This window comes from Netta rufina (assembly GCF_964035555.1).
Source record: "Netta rufina genome assembly, chromosome: 17".
Classification (NCBI taxonomy): Eukaryota; Metazoa; Chordata; class Aves; order Anseriformes; family Anatidae; genus Netta; species Netta rufina.
Genome location: NC_140141.1, coordinates 13,030,674 through 13,047,090, shown reverse-complemented (window position 1 = coordinate 13,047,090; position 16,417 = coordinate 13,030,674). Strand labels below are relative to the sequence as shown.

The 16,417-nt window shown below is 41.3% G+C and overlaps 1 protein-coding gene across 2 annotated transcripts; it reads left to right on the top strand.

The window, feature by feature from the left end:
* The first annotated feature begins 866 nt into the window (after positions 1-866).
* Positions 867-15,592, top strand: ANAPC5 (anaphase promoting complex subunit 5). 2 transcript variants are annotated; one of them, XM_084297260.1, is made up of 17 exons: positions 867-1,100; positions 1,741-1,820; positions 2,402-2,511; positions 2,852-3,047; positions 4,828-4,894; positions 6,272-6,373; positions 7,268-7,458; positions 8,376-8,457; positions 9,137-9,226; positions 10,174-10,355; positions 10,845-10,980; positions 11,216-11,290; positions 12,044-12,165; positions 13,342-13,449; positions 13,937-14,084; positions 14,697-14,859; positions 15,271-15,592. In XM_084297260.1, the coding sequence occupies exons 1-17, from the start codon at positions 897-899 to the stop codon at positions 15,483-15,485; spliced, it is 2,271 nt and encodes a 756-aa protein (XP_084153386.1). In that variant the 5' UTR covers positions 867-896; the 3' UTR covers positions 15,486-15,592. The 2 variants fall into 2 exon arrangements, with proteins under 2 accessions (XP_084153386.1, XP_084153385.1); XM_084297259.1 differs by having other exon boundaries at positions 4,825-4,894.
* The last annotated feature ends 825 nt before the right edge of the window (positions 15,593-16,417 follow it).

The window sequence follows — 16,417 nt, the reverse complement described above, 5'->3', positions numbered from 1 at the left end:
TCTCTTGCTGCCTATTTACAGGGCTGGTTATTGGGTATTGCGGGTTAATTTAAATATACTTTAAAAACATATTTTAAACTTTACACAATGTACTGTACAACACGCTGAAGGTTTATCACTTTCATTTGCATGTTGACTTTGGAGAGTTACACAGAAACGTCAGGATTTGGGCCAGATGCGTGTCACTTCCTTTTTACGCCAACTTCTGCAAACACTGACCGCAGCATTGGGTCTCTCTTCTCCCACTGCTCCCTGGCAGCCCATGTTGCTATTTCAGCGTTTCCGCCCAAGCTGTCATGCTTTGTTTTCAGGAAATACCAGTAAATTAACTCGTATAACCTCACAGCTGTCGCTACTTCCTGCTCTTCACATTCAGATATTATAACAGAAGCTCTTTATATTCAGATATTATAACTAATGAGCATTAGTTCCTTGAGATCTAGGGTCATGCCAGCAGCAACTAACCACAACACCAAGTTTCTTAAATGGAAACGAATCCTAGGAAATTACTCCCGGCTTGATTTGCCTCCTCCTCCTCTCACAGCCCGCAGGCATGAATCCAGAGCAAGTCAACTGAGATCCCTGGGGACACGCAGATGTCTAATAACAGCGCTTTTGGGTTCTCTCACCAGAAATGGAGCTGTTTTAAAAACCGGGTGTTTTGTTGGAAGCACGACACCTCAGGGAGGAACCAAAAAGCACCGCTCCCCCCCCTCCCCGGAACGTCTCCCCGCGGCCCCATCCTCCGGCCGGCCCCCTGGTACCGGTGCACAACCCCCGCTCCCGATTGGCCGAGGCCTCTCCCACGTGACGGCGGCGGCGGCGGCGATTGGCTGGGCGGGCGCGGGCGGTTGCCTTGGCGACGGGGCGGCGGGTGATGGCGGCCGGGCGCCGCCATGGCGAGCGTGCACGAGAGCCTCTACTTCAACCCCATGATGACGAACGGCGTGGTGCACGCCAATGTCTTCGGCATCAAGGACTGGGTCACCCCCTACAAGATGGCGCTGCTCGTGCTCCTCAGCGAGCTGGGCCGCTCCGGCTCGCAGCTCGGCCTGCTGGAGAGGCGGCGCCTCAACAGGCTGCTGCTGCCACTGCTGCAGGTCGGGGCCGGGCCGGGCTGGAGGGGAAGGGAAGGGAAAAGAGAAAAGAGAAAAGGAAAGGGGAAGGGAAAGGAAAAGAGAAGGGGAAGGGAAAAGGAAGGGGAAGGGGGCTGCTCCCTGGCACCATGGCCTGTTCAGTTTTGGGCACCTCACTACCAGAAGGACATCGAGGCCCAGGAGTGTGTCTGCAGAAGGGCTCCGAGGCTGGTGAAGGGCCTGGGACACAAGTCCTGTGAGGAGCGGCTGAGGGAACTGGGGGGGTTTGGTCTGGGAAGAGGAGGATCGGGAGAGACCTCATTGCTCTCTGCAACTGCCTGAAAGGAAACTGTGGAGAGCTGGGGGTCAGCCTCTTCTCACAGGTAACTGTGGTAGGACTAGAAGGGATGGCCTCAAGTTGTGCCAGGGGAGGTTCAGGTGGAAATGAGGAGATGTTTTTTCTCAGAAAGAGCAGTCAGGTGTTGGGATGGGTTACCCAGGGAGGTGGTGGCATCACCATCTCTGGGGGTGCTTGAGGAGAGGTTGGTCGTGGTGCTTAGGGACATGGTTTAGTGGTTGACATTGGTGGTAGGGGGAAGGTTGGACCAGATGATCTTGAAGGCCTTTTCCAACCCTAGTGATTCTGTGTCGCTGTCCTCCCCAGGGGCCCGACATGCCACTGTCACGACTGCGCAAGGCCATCGAGGAGTCGTGCCCACACCTGGCCAGCTCCGTGCACATCAGGTGGGTGCCAGGCCCTGGCAGGCAGGGAGCTGCCCAGGGCAGACGCTAAGTGGTGCTGCAGCTGGGGCGTTCCTGCACTCTCACATCAGCCCCACTGTCTCTTGATAACCACTCTGCCCGTGTTTATGTGCCCAGTTGAAAGGGCCGTTTGTCCATAGCGAAAACATGCTTTTACAGCTTTCCTAGTTGTCACAAACAAGTTCTGAAAGGCACACAAATCAAGCATTGAGGAAATCTAGTTTAATCAAGTCTCTATGATAGAAACCACTTGTTTCAACATTAGCTAATTCAGAAAATGACAGCTTTAAAATCAGTATTTTTTTTGATTCCTAATTTTTGTTAGAGTAAAAATTCCTTCTGTTTGTTCTCTTTATTACAATAGCAGTTTAAAAAAACCTGATCGTTAATTAGATTCTTATTAAAATTTAATGTGTTTTGATTTTATTCATTATGTAAAAACCTTCTGGACATAATGAACTATCTGCCTTTTGGATCTGTCAGTGCTTATTCATCTATACCTGAAATAGAGGAATATTATTTGATGTATAATGTTTAAATCCTATTTTTTTTCCCCTTTTTAGGTTGAAACTTATGGCAGAAGGAGAACTGAAAGATATGGAACAATTTTTTGATGACCTTTCAGATTCATTTTCTGGGACAGAGCCAGAAGTTCATAAAACAAGTGTAGTAGGTAACTAGCTATTGCCTGTACGCTTTAGTTGATATGATAGCTGTTATTGAAGGAATTCACTCAAGATACAACTTTGTAACCAATAATTTTCCACAATCTGCAATTCTTGCTGCTGTTAATTGTTCTGCGATCAGATAATCTGTGAGCTTTGCCACTGAATTAATTAGAGATTTATACTGAGCAGACCTGAATTTTATCAATTGGTAGGCTGAGATGAGACACTTAAGCTAAATTAAATAGTGCAATTTAAGTAATTTAAGGTTATTAAACTGATTTGTAGTCTCCTCTGAATCGGAAACCTTACCTAAAGGTGTCATAACACAGATGTTTTCCTTTGCAGGCCTGTTTCTGCGCCATATGATCTTGGCATACAATAAACTTTCTTTTAGTCAGGTCTATAAACTTTACACTGCACTTCAGCAGTATTTTCAAAATGATGAGAAAAAAAGTGGAATTGATGAGAATGATATGGAGCTGACGAATACAGAAGAACAGGGGGGGAAAATGGAGAAAGAAGAACTTGATGCACCTCTAAGGTGATATATTAATACGTTAAGTCTTTTCCACTTCTGTCAGCAAATTAGTTGCATTTCAGATTGCTTCTGTACACATCAGTGTAAGCTGAACCTTTGTCCAGGTCAAGCTTCTACTCCTGTTAAACTTCGCGAAGTCCATGGACGCTCATCTGTGTCTGTCCTATCACAAATGCCACGTTACAATCTGGGATAATTTAATTTTAGTGCAAGTGGACAAATTATAGGAACTTCAGCTGCAGTATTGAGATGTAGTGTACCATAAACTCGTATTCGCTCATATCCAACTTAGAGCAGGATGTCGCCAATTTGTCTAATGCATAAAGTTTAGGTCAAGGCCAAAACTTAAGAATATTGGCTTAAAAATTCATGAACAGTATTCTTGCTAAAGAAGTGATTATCACAGTAATCTGATCTTGTTGATTTTTTTTTTTTTTAGCTCTGTGTACAGATCACAGAGCTTGTGCTGATGTTGGTTTGCAGTTACTCAACTTTAAATGGTTATTGTAGTTCAGCAATACACACTGAATCTGGTTTCTTTCCTGTAGCAGCTGCTTACTGTTTTCTGCACAGATAATGTTAAAATACCGCATGTTAAATGTTAAATATTATGTTTAAAATACCGATTTGCTTGAGGAGGAGGGGAAGAAAGGGGAAGTGATGTCACCTTTGTATTCAGAAAGTTCTGTCTTTATATTACTGATTAAGGCATGTGAAGAGGAGATAACCAGCTGTGTGTTTTTTTTTTTTTTTTTTTCTCTCCTGGAGCCTAGTGCACTCTGGCCGAGTTGGGTGGCCTCCCCGTTTCCGTGGTGCCACCCTGTGGTATCATTTGTAAATGGCAGCAGTTGTGCTCGCTCTCAGAAGATGGCGGTGCCCCATTCTCACGCTCACACAGGGAATTGCAGCCTAAAGGCCAGATGCTGCCCATTTTCCTTCTGTACAGCCCGCTGCTGAATGATTCTTCCCTGGTTATGCTAGGGTGTGATGTGCTAAAGCTGTTGGAAAGAGCACTGCTGCTTCCAGCAAGGAAAGATTCCTCTTTGAGGAAAAAAAAATAAGCTTAATATTTTGGTTTCTCTTTTTGCTTTTCTCCAAATAAAAATAATGACATTTATTGAAATAAAAAGATGTATGGGAGGCATTCCACTCGCTAAAATGTTACACTGTAAGAATAATCCTCAAAGTATTTTGTGTATCCATTTACTTAAAGTGTGCTTTTAAAATTGTCTTCATATAAGCTCATGCTTGGGCATGCTCTGCTGTAGCTTGAGTCAGTTAACAATTTTGGAGTCTTGCTTTGTGCTGTAGCTGTTGTCTTTCCATGGAATGAACTTCGGGCTGCTTTGCAGAGCAGCTGTTTTCTGGAGTGATGTATGTGGTGAAAGTGCCAGTTCATTTCTTTGTGAATATCTTCAGAAAAAAAGGGAAAAAAAAAAAAAAAAAAAAAGGGAGCTAGACATTTAAGTATATCACCACAAATCTTGTATCTGCTGTTGTTGTTTTTGTTTTTTTTAAATACATGTGTATTTGGGGTAACATTCATACTGACCACAGTCTGTGCAGGCTGAAGATTACAACTAAACAGTGTAAAATAATTTGGATTGTTAAGTTTGACGTGGTGGATTTTATTCTGTATTAATTTTTCTCCTTTTATTTTCCTTTTGTGCTGTTGAGCTCTACTATCTCATAAAAATTCATAAAGCGAAATTGTGGAGTGTCTGATAAAAAGTATTTTCTTTATTTCATTGCCATTGTTTCTAACCAGAGTGCTTTTTAGCAGGGAAGAAGAGGTATCTTGCAGTGGGCCTCTTTCCCAGAAACAAGCAGAGTATTTTCTTTCTCAGCAGGTATGTTAGTTCTGAATGAAGTTGAGTAAATGATCTGTAAGATGATCTTCACCTTCAGTTTTATCCACAGTGTCAAAATGATGGTTTTTTTATATCTGTTAAAGGTTTGTTAATTATCTCAAATGTAGTTGCTCAGTATGAGCACTTGGGGTTAGAATTGTTTCATCTAAGCATGTACACCAGATGATGATATTTGATTCTGAGAAGGTCACTTCTGTTCTGACTGCTTGCTTCAAATGTACTGTCTGCTAAATGTGCAATGTTGTTGGTTATTTCAGCTGGTAAATACAAAAAGGAGCAAAAATACACATGGGCACCATTGTTAGTAAATGCGCTGGGTGCTTATAATCGTTTGCTAATAAAATAACATAATATGTACTGTTTCGTACGCATTTAAAAAGCTCAAAGTGACTTCTCAATCCCACTAGGACCTTTACTTTTAGGGTTGTTGAATACAGCAGCCTGACTGCAGCAAGGTTCTGCAGCTCCACGCCCCCTGGTGCAACCAGTGGCAAGGCTGAACGTTACCTGCTACCCTAGTTCCCTCTGGCTGCTCAGGGTGAAGGTCTGTTAGGGGAAATATGTGTGCACACTTGCACCCTTGCTCTCTCAATTCTGCCAGTAGCTGAGCTTCAACACTCAGTTTATCAAGTAACTGGCACCTGGATTGCCCTGTGTCTAGTTCTGGCACAGGCATGCAGAGTCCTGCAATCCAGCTCCAGTTGCTGGCACTCTAGCTGCCTTATACACACGTGCACGTGGAGTGGAGAGCCCCTCATCCAGGAGCAGTTAGAAGTGAGATTAATTGAGAAGACAAGACAGTTATGATTTACGGATTTTTTTTTTACCTGTGTGTATAACAAACCTTTTCTCTCCTAATTAGAATATTGTGGAGGAATCAGATGCTTAGGACGGTTCTGAAATGTGAAGTCCTTTTATTATTCACTAATGCTTATTCCTGTAAATAGATTATTAATTTTGCTTATCAATTGATCTACTTCCTAAAGCAAAATATGGATTCACTTTTGCTTAGTTTGGTTTCCTGATTGTTTTTTGTTCGTGAAAGAAGCGTGTAATTCCAGTGAGCAATCTGCTGTACTAGTTCTTAAAAAGGAAACTTAAAATTCTTTAAGTACCTTTGAACAGTCATTTGAATAAGCTTTTATTTTACTCAGTCTCTCTGATCTCTGGAAAGTGAATGCTGTAATATAGGATAGAATAAAACTGCCACGGATGTTTCAGTGTCATAATAGAGCTGTTCTGAAATCTTTTTTAACGCTTTCTCTGGAGATGACAGAGAAAATGACAATCATATATCAAAATGTATTCCTAATGCTCCACTTTGAGTTACTTAGCATTGGTTTCATTTTTTTCCAGGCTTCTTTACTAAAGAACGATGAAACAAAGGCTCTTACTCCAGCATCGTTACAAAAGGAATTGAACAACTTGTTAAAATTTAATCCAGACTTTGCTGAAGCAGTAAGTGTCTTTTTCCTCATCCGAAATGGTTTTAAAGGGATTTCTTCATATCTCTAGGATGGGATTATTTGGGAGTATTTTATTCTATATTGAAACATAAGCAGATGATGAAAATGTGAGCAAGTTCCATGTAAATGTTTAGTAATTCAGACCGAAACTCCTGAAGGTACCGAAACCTCAATTAAGCTAAGTACTTAACAACATGTCTGGCTTTATGCATAGAAATAATCCTCTTAATTTTGGTGGGTCTGTGTCAGTGCATTCTTATTGAACTAAATCTAAAACTTTTTTCCTCAAAAATGTCAGGCCTCACACTCGCATAGATTAAAAACTAGCATTGGGTGGAATACCTGCTGATTTTGATTTTTGATGTTCACTTCACTTCTGGAGCTTAGCTGCAATTTACAGTGAAAGCAACAGACAGCTCATGTTGAGAGTTGGTTCCAGACCTGCACTGCAAGCATTTGCCTTGTTCCTAGAGAACTTACTCTTGAGCGGGTGCCTTTCTTTCTGCACAACATTTGTAAGCCGTGTTCATGCTTCTGAGTACCTTCCTGAGTGCAGACACAGTAGGAGTTGTGCCTCCATTCCCACTCAGCACATAAATACAGGCATTCTGCCTATGCAGATGTCTTGGGCTGGGTGGAATAATTCTCATGGCCAGATCTTGGAAGATCCTGTTAGGAGAATGACCAGTTTTATTCAAGAATTAGAGAAGTTCTGCACATCTCATTTTATCAGTATCATTGTGACTTCTGGTCAGCACTTTCCTGGCCATATCTATCGCTTCATGGTTGTATTTGCTGGACAGTAAGACAACACATGGTAAGTATAAACAAAAACTTTGTTTTAATAGCTCCATATAGTTAAAACTGATTTTGTTTCATTTTTTAGCATTATTTAAGCTACTTAAACAGTCTCAGAGTGCAAGATGTCTTCAGTTCAACGCACAGCCTTCTTCATTATTTTGACCGTTTAATTCTCACTGGAGCAGAAAGCAAAAGCAACGGGGACGAAGGCTATGGTCGGAGTCTACGATACGCTGCTCTGAATCTAGCTGCGCTGCACTGCCGCTTTGGCCATTAGTAAGTCAAAATGTTGTACTGCACACTTAAAATTCATCTCACTGCATCCCCTAAGTACTGACGGATAGGCCTTCAGTTCATTTTGAAAATCTGTTTGAGAGAAGGGACTTGTCTAATTTGATAGCAGCTATAGTTGGCTTGGAATTTTCTTGTAATCCTGATTTGTTTTGGTTTGTTTTTATTTTGACATTTATTTGGTTTCCATAATAACCGGGCCTTTTACAGCACGGTGAGAGCTGACATTTGTCTGCATCCGTTTGTGACCATTTCCTAGGGATTTAAGTTCTCCATTGCTACATTTCCATGACCTCAGAAAGGTCAGTGGACATAAGTGCTTATTTCCAACTATATTCCCAAGAAAGTACAGTTGTTCTTCTGTTATATTCAAATCAATATAGAGCTGATCATCTGGAAGAAGAATAATTAAAGAAAAAGCCATTTAGGAGATGCATATTTTTAAAAAGCCGTAGCGGTGGGTGTTATTTTATTGATAAAGCTGGCTCACCTATCTCCATGTACAGTTTTCATTTATTGGCTGCTTCTTGGATGGATCCTGTAAAAGGACTGGAGATGGAAAGGAGATAAGAAAAATTAATGACTATTATTTCTATATAGGGAGATACTTAATGTTGCCCCTGTTCAAACACTAATTTGGCACTTTGGCATGCACACAGGTTTGAAAGCCTGCTTAGGGGTTACAGTTGCGTTTTTGTAGTGGCTTGCAGATGCCATCGTGCTCATTAGCCTTGGGTCTAGAATATGTTGCTGGACCGCTAGGCTTTGCCATTCAGTCTTTTAAATCAGTTTTCTTCTGAGTGCGATATGCATAATTTAGATCAGTATTCCTCTGTGGTGTTGTAATGCTGTATTTTAAGCACGGTGGTGATCCTAATATGTTCTTTTTTGTTTGCTGATAGTCAACAAGCTGAACTTGCGCTTCAGGAAGCCATCCGAATTGCACAGGAGTCTAACGATCATGTTTGCTTGCAGCACTGCCTGGTAAGATAGCCATGTTGAAACAGAGGTTAAGTCACCTTTGTCTGTTACCTCAGCCTTTGAACTGTTGCAGAACTACTCTTACAGTAACATTTTGTCAAGCGGATCAATAATTTGAAGGTGACTGTCCCGCAGTGGGGTGATGTTTTTAGCAGATGGGTCACCAGGAGCAACAAACACTGGAGAGTAGGGAGATCACAGGACAGTTTTGTTGTGACTCGGGTTTACTTCCTTAAACAGGAGTTGTGATCCCAGAGTTACTCAGTACTAAGCTCAAAGTTTAGTCTGATGTGCTTTAAAGAGCTGAAGTATTTCATAAGCTTTCTTCTTACTGTCTTCTGGATTTTCAGAGTTATCCTCCTTTTCACCAAACAAAAAGGAGGAAGGGAAGACTTAATTTTCTCTCTATTTTCTTCTGTAATGAACATCAGTACTGTAATGAGAGAATCTCTGCAACCAAACTCTGGAGTTGCTGCATTCCACAATTGACTGTATAATGGGTTTCTGTGCATTACTCTGAAACCTCCAGTATTGACTCCAGTATTGTGAGGCCCATGCCCAGCCAGGCTAGACTTCTGATATATTTTGGTGATTCCAGAATTTTCATGCATTTCGTGCAATGCTGTAAAATGCTGTAGCGATCAGCTATTTGCAGTGACATTTTAACTTTTTCCCTTACTAGAGCTGGTTATACATCTTGGAACAGAAGATATTTGATAGCTGTGTTCTGCTGGAGCACTCAGTAAACAAATCTTTACACTTTGGTTTGCCCGTAAGTCTGTTTCATTTATCCTTAACTGTATTCTAAAACCTTCATACGGGAGCGAAGGGGTGTATGCGTGGTAGGTTTTTTGCTTGTTTGTTTTTTTCGGGGTGGTCAAAATTATTAATACAAAATATGTAATTGAATTCAAGCCAACCTATTTTATACTCCAAAATCTACCTGTTTCTATTATTTTGACTCTTTATATTAACAACCAGAATTTAGTTGCTTTATTGTGAGTGCATTATCACAAGGCATACTGTTTTTCCTTCTGCCTTGTTTGTTTTTCAGGCAGGAGAACTGTGGCCACTAGCCTGGCCCTATGCACCATTTAGGTCCATAATGCAATCTGCTGGTGCTCAAGGGAGGTTCTTATGCCTCAGCCTTCCCTGAAACTCAGTGCTGATGCCTCTGACAGGGCTTTGAATGCATTTACTTGTATGGCTCTGTCCCAGCTGTGAAATCTTGTATGGTAGCTCTCCCCTTAGATGGTTTTATGCCCTGTACCAATTGCTGTTTTTCCCAAGATCTGCAACCTCTTTGAATTGTTCTAAAAGGAACTAAACTGCTGATGTTGGGAGATGAAAGCAGACATGGCTATTTGGTGGGGAAGGGGAGGAAGGGCTCTCTGTTTTCACAGCTGTTTCATCACTGGAGAAATCCAGGTACAAGTCCAGTCATCCTCTTTAAGACTCCTGTGTGGAGGAGTGGAAATTACCTTTCACATCTATCAAACTGGCATTCATGTATGTGTGGGTGTGTGTAAGTGTGTATTTAAAGAAATGCCTGGAGCAGTGTTCTTTGTCTGTGCTGAATAACATCACATCTTTTTCTTTGGGATTTTTTTCTTAATTTATAACTCGTGCTCTGGTATAGTTCACAGGTGTAGTGCGTAGCTATCATCTATCATCTTTCAATGACTTTCTTTTATGTTGTTTTTTTTCCCCTCTTCCCAGTACCTTGCTTCCCTGGGAATACAGTCCTTGGTTCAGCGAAGAGCTTTTGCAGGAAAGGCTGCCAACAAACTAATGGATGCCTTAAAAGATTCTGATCTGTTGCACTGGAAACACAGCTTGTCAGAGCTTATTGATATTAGTATAGCACAGAAGACTGCCATTTGGAGACTATATGGCCGCAGGTATTTCATTTCTTTTCAACTCTTGGGTGAGCTCACTGTACTTGGTAGCACATAATGCATTCTGAGTTATTTATATAGATGTAACAAGTGACTGTGTCTCTCCAGTGCACTAAAATAAAGCAATCAGATAGTGATTTGGTATAGGCTGGGTTCAATTATTTCCATTTCCTTGTGTTCATTCAAAAATCATACTGGAGAAGAGATTGAGTTTGCATTTAGTAGTGGCAAATAGTGCATAAGTCATTGCCGTGTCCCCATTTTCAGCATCACTGTGCTTGGACCACGTGCAGCTTTTGGTTTGTAGCGTTGGATGTGCTTGCATAGTCTAGAGTTCCTGGGTAGCAGTTGTTTTACAAGTTTGCATTCTCCCCCAGGCCACTGGCTTACCCCGAAAATCAGTCTGTAGACCACAATCATAACAAGACTCTAGATTAAAAAAATGGTGGTTGGTTGTTGCTTGAAAGCTAAAAGATGTTTCTCTTGCTCAAGCACCATGGCACTTCAACAAGCCCAAACATTGCTGAGCATGAACAGTCTGGAGGCTGTGAATGTGGGCGTTCAGCAGAATAACACGGAGTCCTTTGCTGTAGTATTGTGTCACCTGGCTGAGCTGCATGCAGAGCAGGTGAGTTTTATGGCTAGTCGCACAAAAAGTCATTTGGTTGAGAGGATGTGTGGGTGGTGTTGACAGAGAGTGCAAGACTTGAATCATGTTTTCTTCTGCCTTTAATGTCTGTATTAGGAACAAAGAAAATAAAGGGCTTTTACCTGGCGAGTTCTTGCCATGAAGGTTGGGTCAAAATCAAGGGGAGCGGTGCTTGCCCTGGTCTGTTTATCAGAGTGCTGTTTTTGTGTTCCAGGGATACTTTGCAGCTGCTTCTGAAATACTGAAACATCTAAAGGAGAGATTCCCTCCCAATAGCCAGCATGCACAGGTAGAATATATGCAATTTAGCCTGTAACTTGCATAACTGTTACACAATAGGACCTGAATTCATACCCTCTTTACTCTGGATGCTTTGGGTTATATGTTTGCCGATCTCATTTGGCTCATGGCCCCTCCCGAATCCATGTAGCATAAACTCTGCTGTAAAAGCATGAAGAAGAAGCCTTTGTTTTATTTGCCTCCTAAGAAAAGGCTGATTAAATAGAACTGTAAGTAACAGAGGAATATACATCTGCTTCATGAGCACACACAGGAATCAAATGGTCTACGTCAATTTGGAGCTTCAAAGTACTGTTTAATTAGTGGTAATTATTTTGATATATTACACTCCAGAAATAACTGAGAAGAGGCTGTTTTTGTGCAACACTGGGAAACGTTAATATGTCAGTCTAAAAGGCACTATTTATTTTACAGTGTTTAAGATTCTATTAAATTTAGCTTGGTCCTTCTCTTTTTGTTATAGAACAAGTCTACTATTTTAAAGTAATAGTAATGGTTTTAAAGCTTTTGTTTTTTTACTTAAAATATGGTCAAATAGGTGAACTGTGCCATTGAAACACTACTCCAGGCCTAAGCATTTCTGTTGAGGACTGTACTTTAAAAAATACAGTAATTGGACAGTCGAGTTAGTTGTGTCTAGACATAAATATCCATGGGGGAAATAAAAATTAAGTTCTAACTTGGGGTTAGACAGTGAGCAGGTGCAACTTCTAAAACATGTTCCTGGATGTTCTTTGTTTAGCTTTGGATGCTGTTTGATCAAAAAATACAGTTTGAAAGAGCCATGAATGATGGCAGATACCATATAGCAGATTCTCTTGTAGCAGGAATTACAGCACTTAGCAGCATTGAAGGAGTATACAGGTAAGAAATCGTGAATCCGCATATATTTGCAGGTGTATCCCGTGAAGATAATGAAAAACATAGCAAAATGGTTGCTGGCAATCACGTGTGTTTGTGTTCTTCCCTTTCCAGAGTTAATTACAGTCGTGTTGTCTAATGTGTAGTGCTTATTCCATTACAATATATCCTGTAATCATCATTTCTAGTTGTTTCTCTGGACGTTCTAAGAACAGGAGTAGCACCGGTGAATTTCTTGTTGTTTTAGCGGTGTAGATCTGCCCTGAGAACACAAAATATTTCTTCAAAATTTGCCGTGGTAGCTGTAGTCAAACCTGAGCACTATGCAAAATTTTATAAAAAGACAGATCTAAAGGACCTAAGGCCAAATCTCAACTCTGATACAGTCAGAGCTTGAGTTATGTCTTCATCTGTGTCCTGGTTTCCACATCCGCAAAATGGGACAATACTTTTTTCTGTCACCTCAATTTGTTCTCGTTTCTGAATGGAAACGTTAGAAATAGAATAGGGTTAAAACTTGTTATTTGCTGAGCATGAAGACAGTTTGCTGTTGAAATCAATTTCTTGTTGTTTTGCAATGAGGCAAAACACCTAAAAACATAGCCAGTGCCAGTAAGCCGGAAGATCGCTATTCAAGCTGTGGGACCTGATGCTTGTCCTTCTGGAACTGGACTGTCTGTTACTTCCCTGATCTTTAAATATAGCACTCAGTATATGGGTTTGGGGGTGTTTTTACACATCCCCTACAGCTATGTATTTGTTTTTTTATTTCCTTGTTCTCACTCTTTCCCTCTCGCTCTGTGTCCTTGTTAGCTTATGCCAATTTTAGCTACCTTACATCATACCTGTTTTTCATCCACAAATAATTACTTCTGCTTTCCAGTTTGCATGCCCTCCCACTTCTGCTGCCTCTTTGGCCTTTGTTTTTGGCAATCCCTATTTTCTATCTAAAGCTGTTTCGTGAGTTTGATCCTTTCTGCTGTGAGTTGTCCAGCAATCAGAGCTACTTGGTTTTCCCTCTGCCTCTGTGCATAGCACGAACATGCTTTGTCAGAGTGCTGTTCTGCTGTCACAAGAAACAGAGGTCACAAAATAAAGACCTGTTTTACCGTGTTCTGAAGAGCAGATTTGTGTTTAAAATATTTATATATCAGTGATGTCTTCTTTCTACCACGGCAGAAAAGCCATTGTATTGAAAGCCCAAAATCAAATGTCAGAGGCGCACAAACTCTTGCAGAAACTGTTGATCCACTGCCAGAAAATCAAGAACACTGAGATGGTGATTAGGTAAGAATGCTTAATTTTCAGAGTATTAAAGCCACTTCGCAGTGATTAGAATCAGCCACTTCAATTTGTCTGTGTTCGGACTTCACCAGTCCTCAGGTTACCTAAAATGATTTGGAGATTGTGAAATAATTATTTCATTTGTTAAACATGGTATGGAGGAATCCTCAAAATATCACGGAATTGAAACCTAGCACCACGTTATATATGTATATGTAACCTAAAAGGTATTGAATGTTTGCAAAATGAATAATAAGAAGAAACATGAATGTAACTGTGCCTTTGTGCCAACCTTCAGAGTAGTTAATGTTATTTCATCTTTGTAAGGAGGTGGGATTTCCTCTTAAGGGTGCAATTTAAGTTTATTGTATGTACAGTAATGTAATTCATAATAAAATCAATACTGTTACGGATGGAGTAATTGGAAAACAAGTGGCCGTGTTTCATCAAAAGAAAACAGTTTATAGTTCTCTCCTTCTCTGTTGATTAGCGTACTGCTGTCAATAGCAGAGCTCTACTGGAGGTCTTCATGCCACACCATAGCCTTGCCTGTTCTACTGCAGGCTCTGGCCCTCTCTCGAGAATATAGTCTACAGTACTTGGCTTCTGAGACTGTGCTGAACTTGGCTTTCTCCCAGGTAGGTTTGATTTGTGTTTTCACAGGGCTGTGTGGCAACATTTTTGCTGGGGATCTGGGTACAGTTTTCACTCCTGTGAGATTTAAGACCATAACCTTGTCGGAATTAAATTATCGATTCTGATGAAGTACGTTCTAAATGTAAAATCTTTTGGGGAAGCTAATAAAAGTTGAGTTCCATGTGTATCGGTAAGATGGGTAGCTATTGTATATACTTAAGTAGGCAAGCATAAATTGGCCCTGCCTTCATTTCTCCAGTTGTTATTTTTATGCTGTTTTTTCAGCTTTCTAGTAGCACAGTTTGGCATGTGCCTGAATTAAAAATAATGCTGGTACTGGAGTTCAGTTACACTGTTTATTCTGAGCTGGCAGGGACCTGGTTGTCAGCACTGACTGGAGTGGAGGAGCCATGCCTAATCATTCCAGATAGTAGTTCATGTCTCCTAGTAAATTTTGATTTACAGGAAGATTGTGGGGAAGAAAATGACGTCCTTGTCTGTAGCATTGCTGTGTTGGAAACAGATGTGGCTTTTGTGGCTTATTCTGGTCTTCGCAGAAGGTCATGATCTTACCAGCAGATTCCAGCATTAGACAAGCAAAGTTTCTCTTTCAGCTGATCCTTGGCATTCCTGAACAAGCCCTGAATATTTTGCATATGGCAATTGAACCTGTCTTGGCCCATGGAGCTGTATTGGACAAAGGCTGTGCCATGTTCCTGGTGGCCAAGTGTCAGGTGGCTTCTGCAGCTTCCTACGCTCAACAGAAGAAGATTGAAGGTAATGTGAAGAGTTAACTCTTCCCCAGTGTAACTGCGCTCAGTTGAGAGATACAAACCAGGGCATATATTGGAGTCCTGCTACACAATCACCATTAATGAAGTTTAAACAATATAGGGGAGTGTATTACCTGGTAATCAGATAGGAGAATTAATTTGGAATTAGTTGTTCAACAGATGCGGTGTTTATAACAGCAAGTTGTTTATGCGGTTTATCTGCGTGCTTCAACACCCGTATTTTGCAGCAAAGGTTGAATAACAGACACTAGCTGAAGGACCATGTTGCTAAGACACAAACTGTTTTGAAAAGCTGAGGAATTTATAATTGGGCTCCTTAGAATGGAGCTGCATTGCTCGGAGTTGTTGTTGTTGTGTTATTTTCTTAAGTATGACTGTCCCACCTTTCTCACAGCTTTGGAATCCGCTATTCTGAATCTAAATGAAGCTAAGACTTACTTTGCCAAGGTGGACTGCAAAGAGCAGCTCAGAGATGTTCTCTACTTCCAAGCCCGGCTGTTCCACACCCTAGGCAAGACCCAGGAAAGGAATAAATGTGCCATGTTGTTCCGTCAGTTGCACCAGGAACTGCCTGCACATGGTGTCCCCTTGATAAATGCATTCAAGTGACGCATTTAAAGATGAGATTTGTTTGTTTTCCTCTTTTTTTTCTTTTTTTTTTTTTTTTTTTTTACAAATGTCTTTTTACTATATTCAGTCATTTGTGTTTCAGAATAACTGCCAATAAATCATGGTCTTCTATGGAACATGCTTGTACTTTGTTTGCAATGACTTAGGGGAACGCATAGGTTTTCACCCATTTTGCTTTTCTTCTGTGCTTGAAATTAAGAATTGAAAGAGGGGGGGGGGAAAAGAAAGGAATCGACTGCATTACAGACATGCTGTGGGGAGCAGCACTGTCACGATGAAATCTCTCAGTGACATTTTCAGAATCAGCGCTGCCCTTATGAACACCGGGGTACAAAAATAGTGAAAAATGTAGGTGAGGCTTCTTTGTGCTCAGTTTAAGTGGTACAGAAGAGGAAGTCTCATGTGAATGCTTTCCTTTCCTTGTGCTTAACCTGCCCATCATCTGTGTTACTCTGTAGACATGGATGGTGCTGGCAGAAGGGGAAAACAGGATTCAGTTGGAAGGCTTTAATGGTACAAAGTCCTGGTACTGTTGCGTTAGGCACGTCCTTGTGCAAAGAGTGGCTCAGAAAAGGAAAATGTGCAAACAAGAGCAAGAGCCTTAGCTCAGCTGAACTACGTTTACTGTGTGTGTTCTTCCTTAGGTGCTGGCTATAACTTAACCTGCGCTGGTTTTATCTGTGGATGACTGAGGACCGCAACTAACTCAGTATCTGATCCGTTGCCATTGAGTGTAAGCAATTAAGTCCTTGTTTGGGGGGAAAAAACGATTCGGATGTCATGGGCAGGTGGGATTGCACTGGTGCAAGTGCAAATGTGTGTGCTGAGTGAACCCTGAGCACAGGGCTGCCTCCGGTCCCTTCTGCTGGTACATCCTTACACCCCGCTGCTGTACAAAAGCTGAACCTCCT

Excerpts from the sequence above, each read along its gene's own strand:
- ANAPC5 (XM_084297259.1), top strand. The coding sequence starts at position 897 with ATGGCGAGCGTGCACGAGAGCCTCTACTTCAACCCCATGATGACGAAC. Across the intron at positions 2,512-2,851 it reads TCATAAAACAAGTGTAGTAG|GCCTGTTTCTGCGCCATATG; the intron begins GTAACTAGCTAT and ends TTTCCTTTGCAG. Across the intron at positions 8,458-9,136 it reads TTTGCTTGCAGCACTGCCTG|AGCTGGTTATACATCTTGGA; the intron begins GTAAGATAGCCA and ends TTCCCTTACTAG.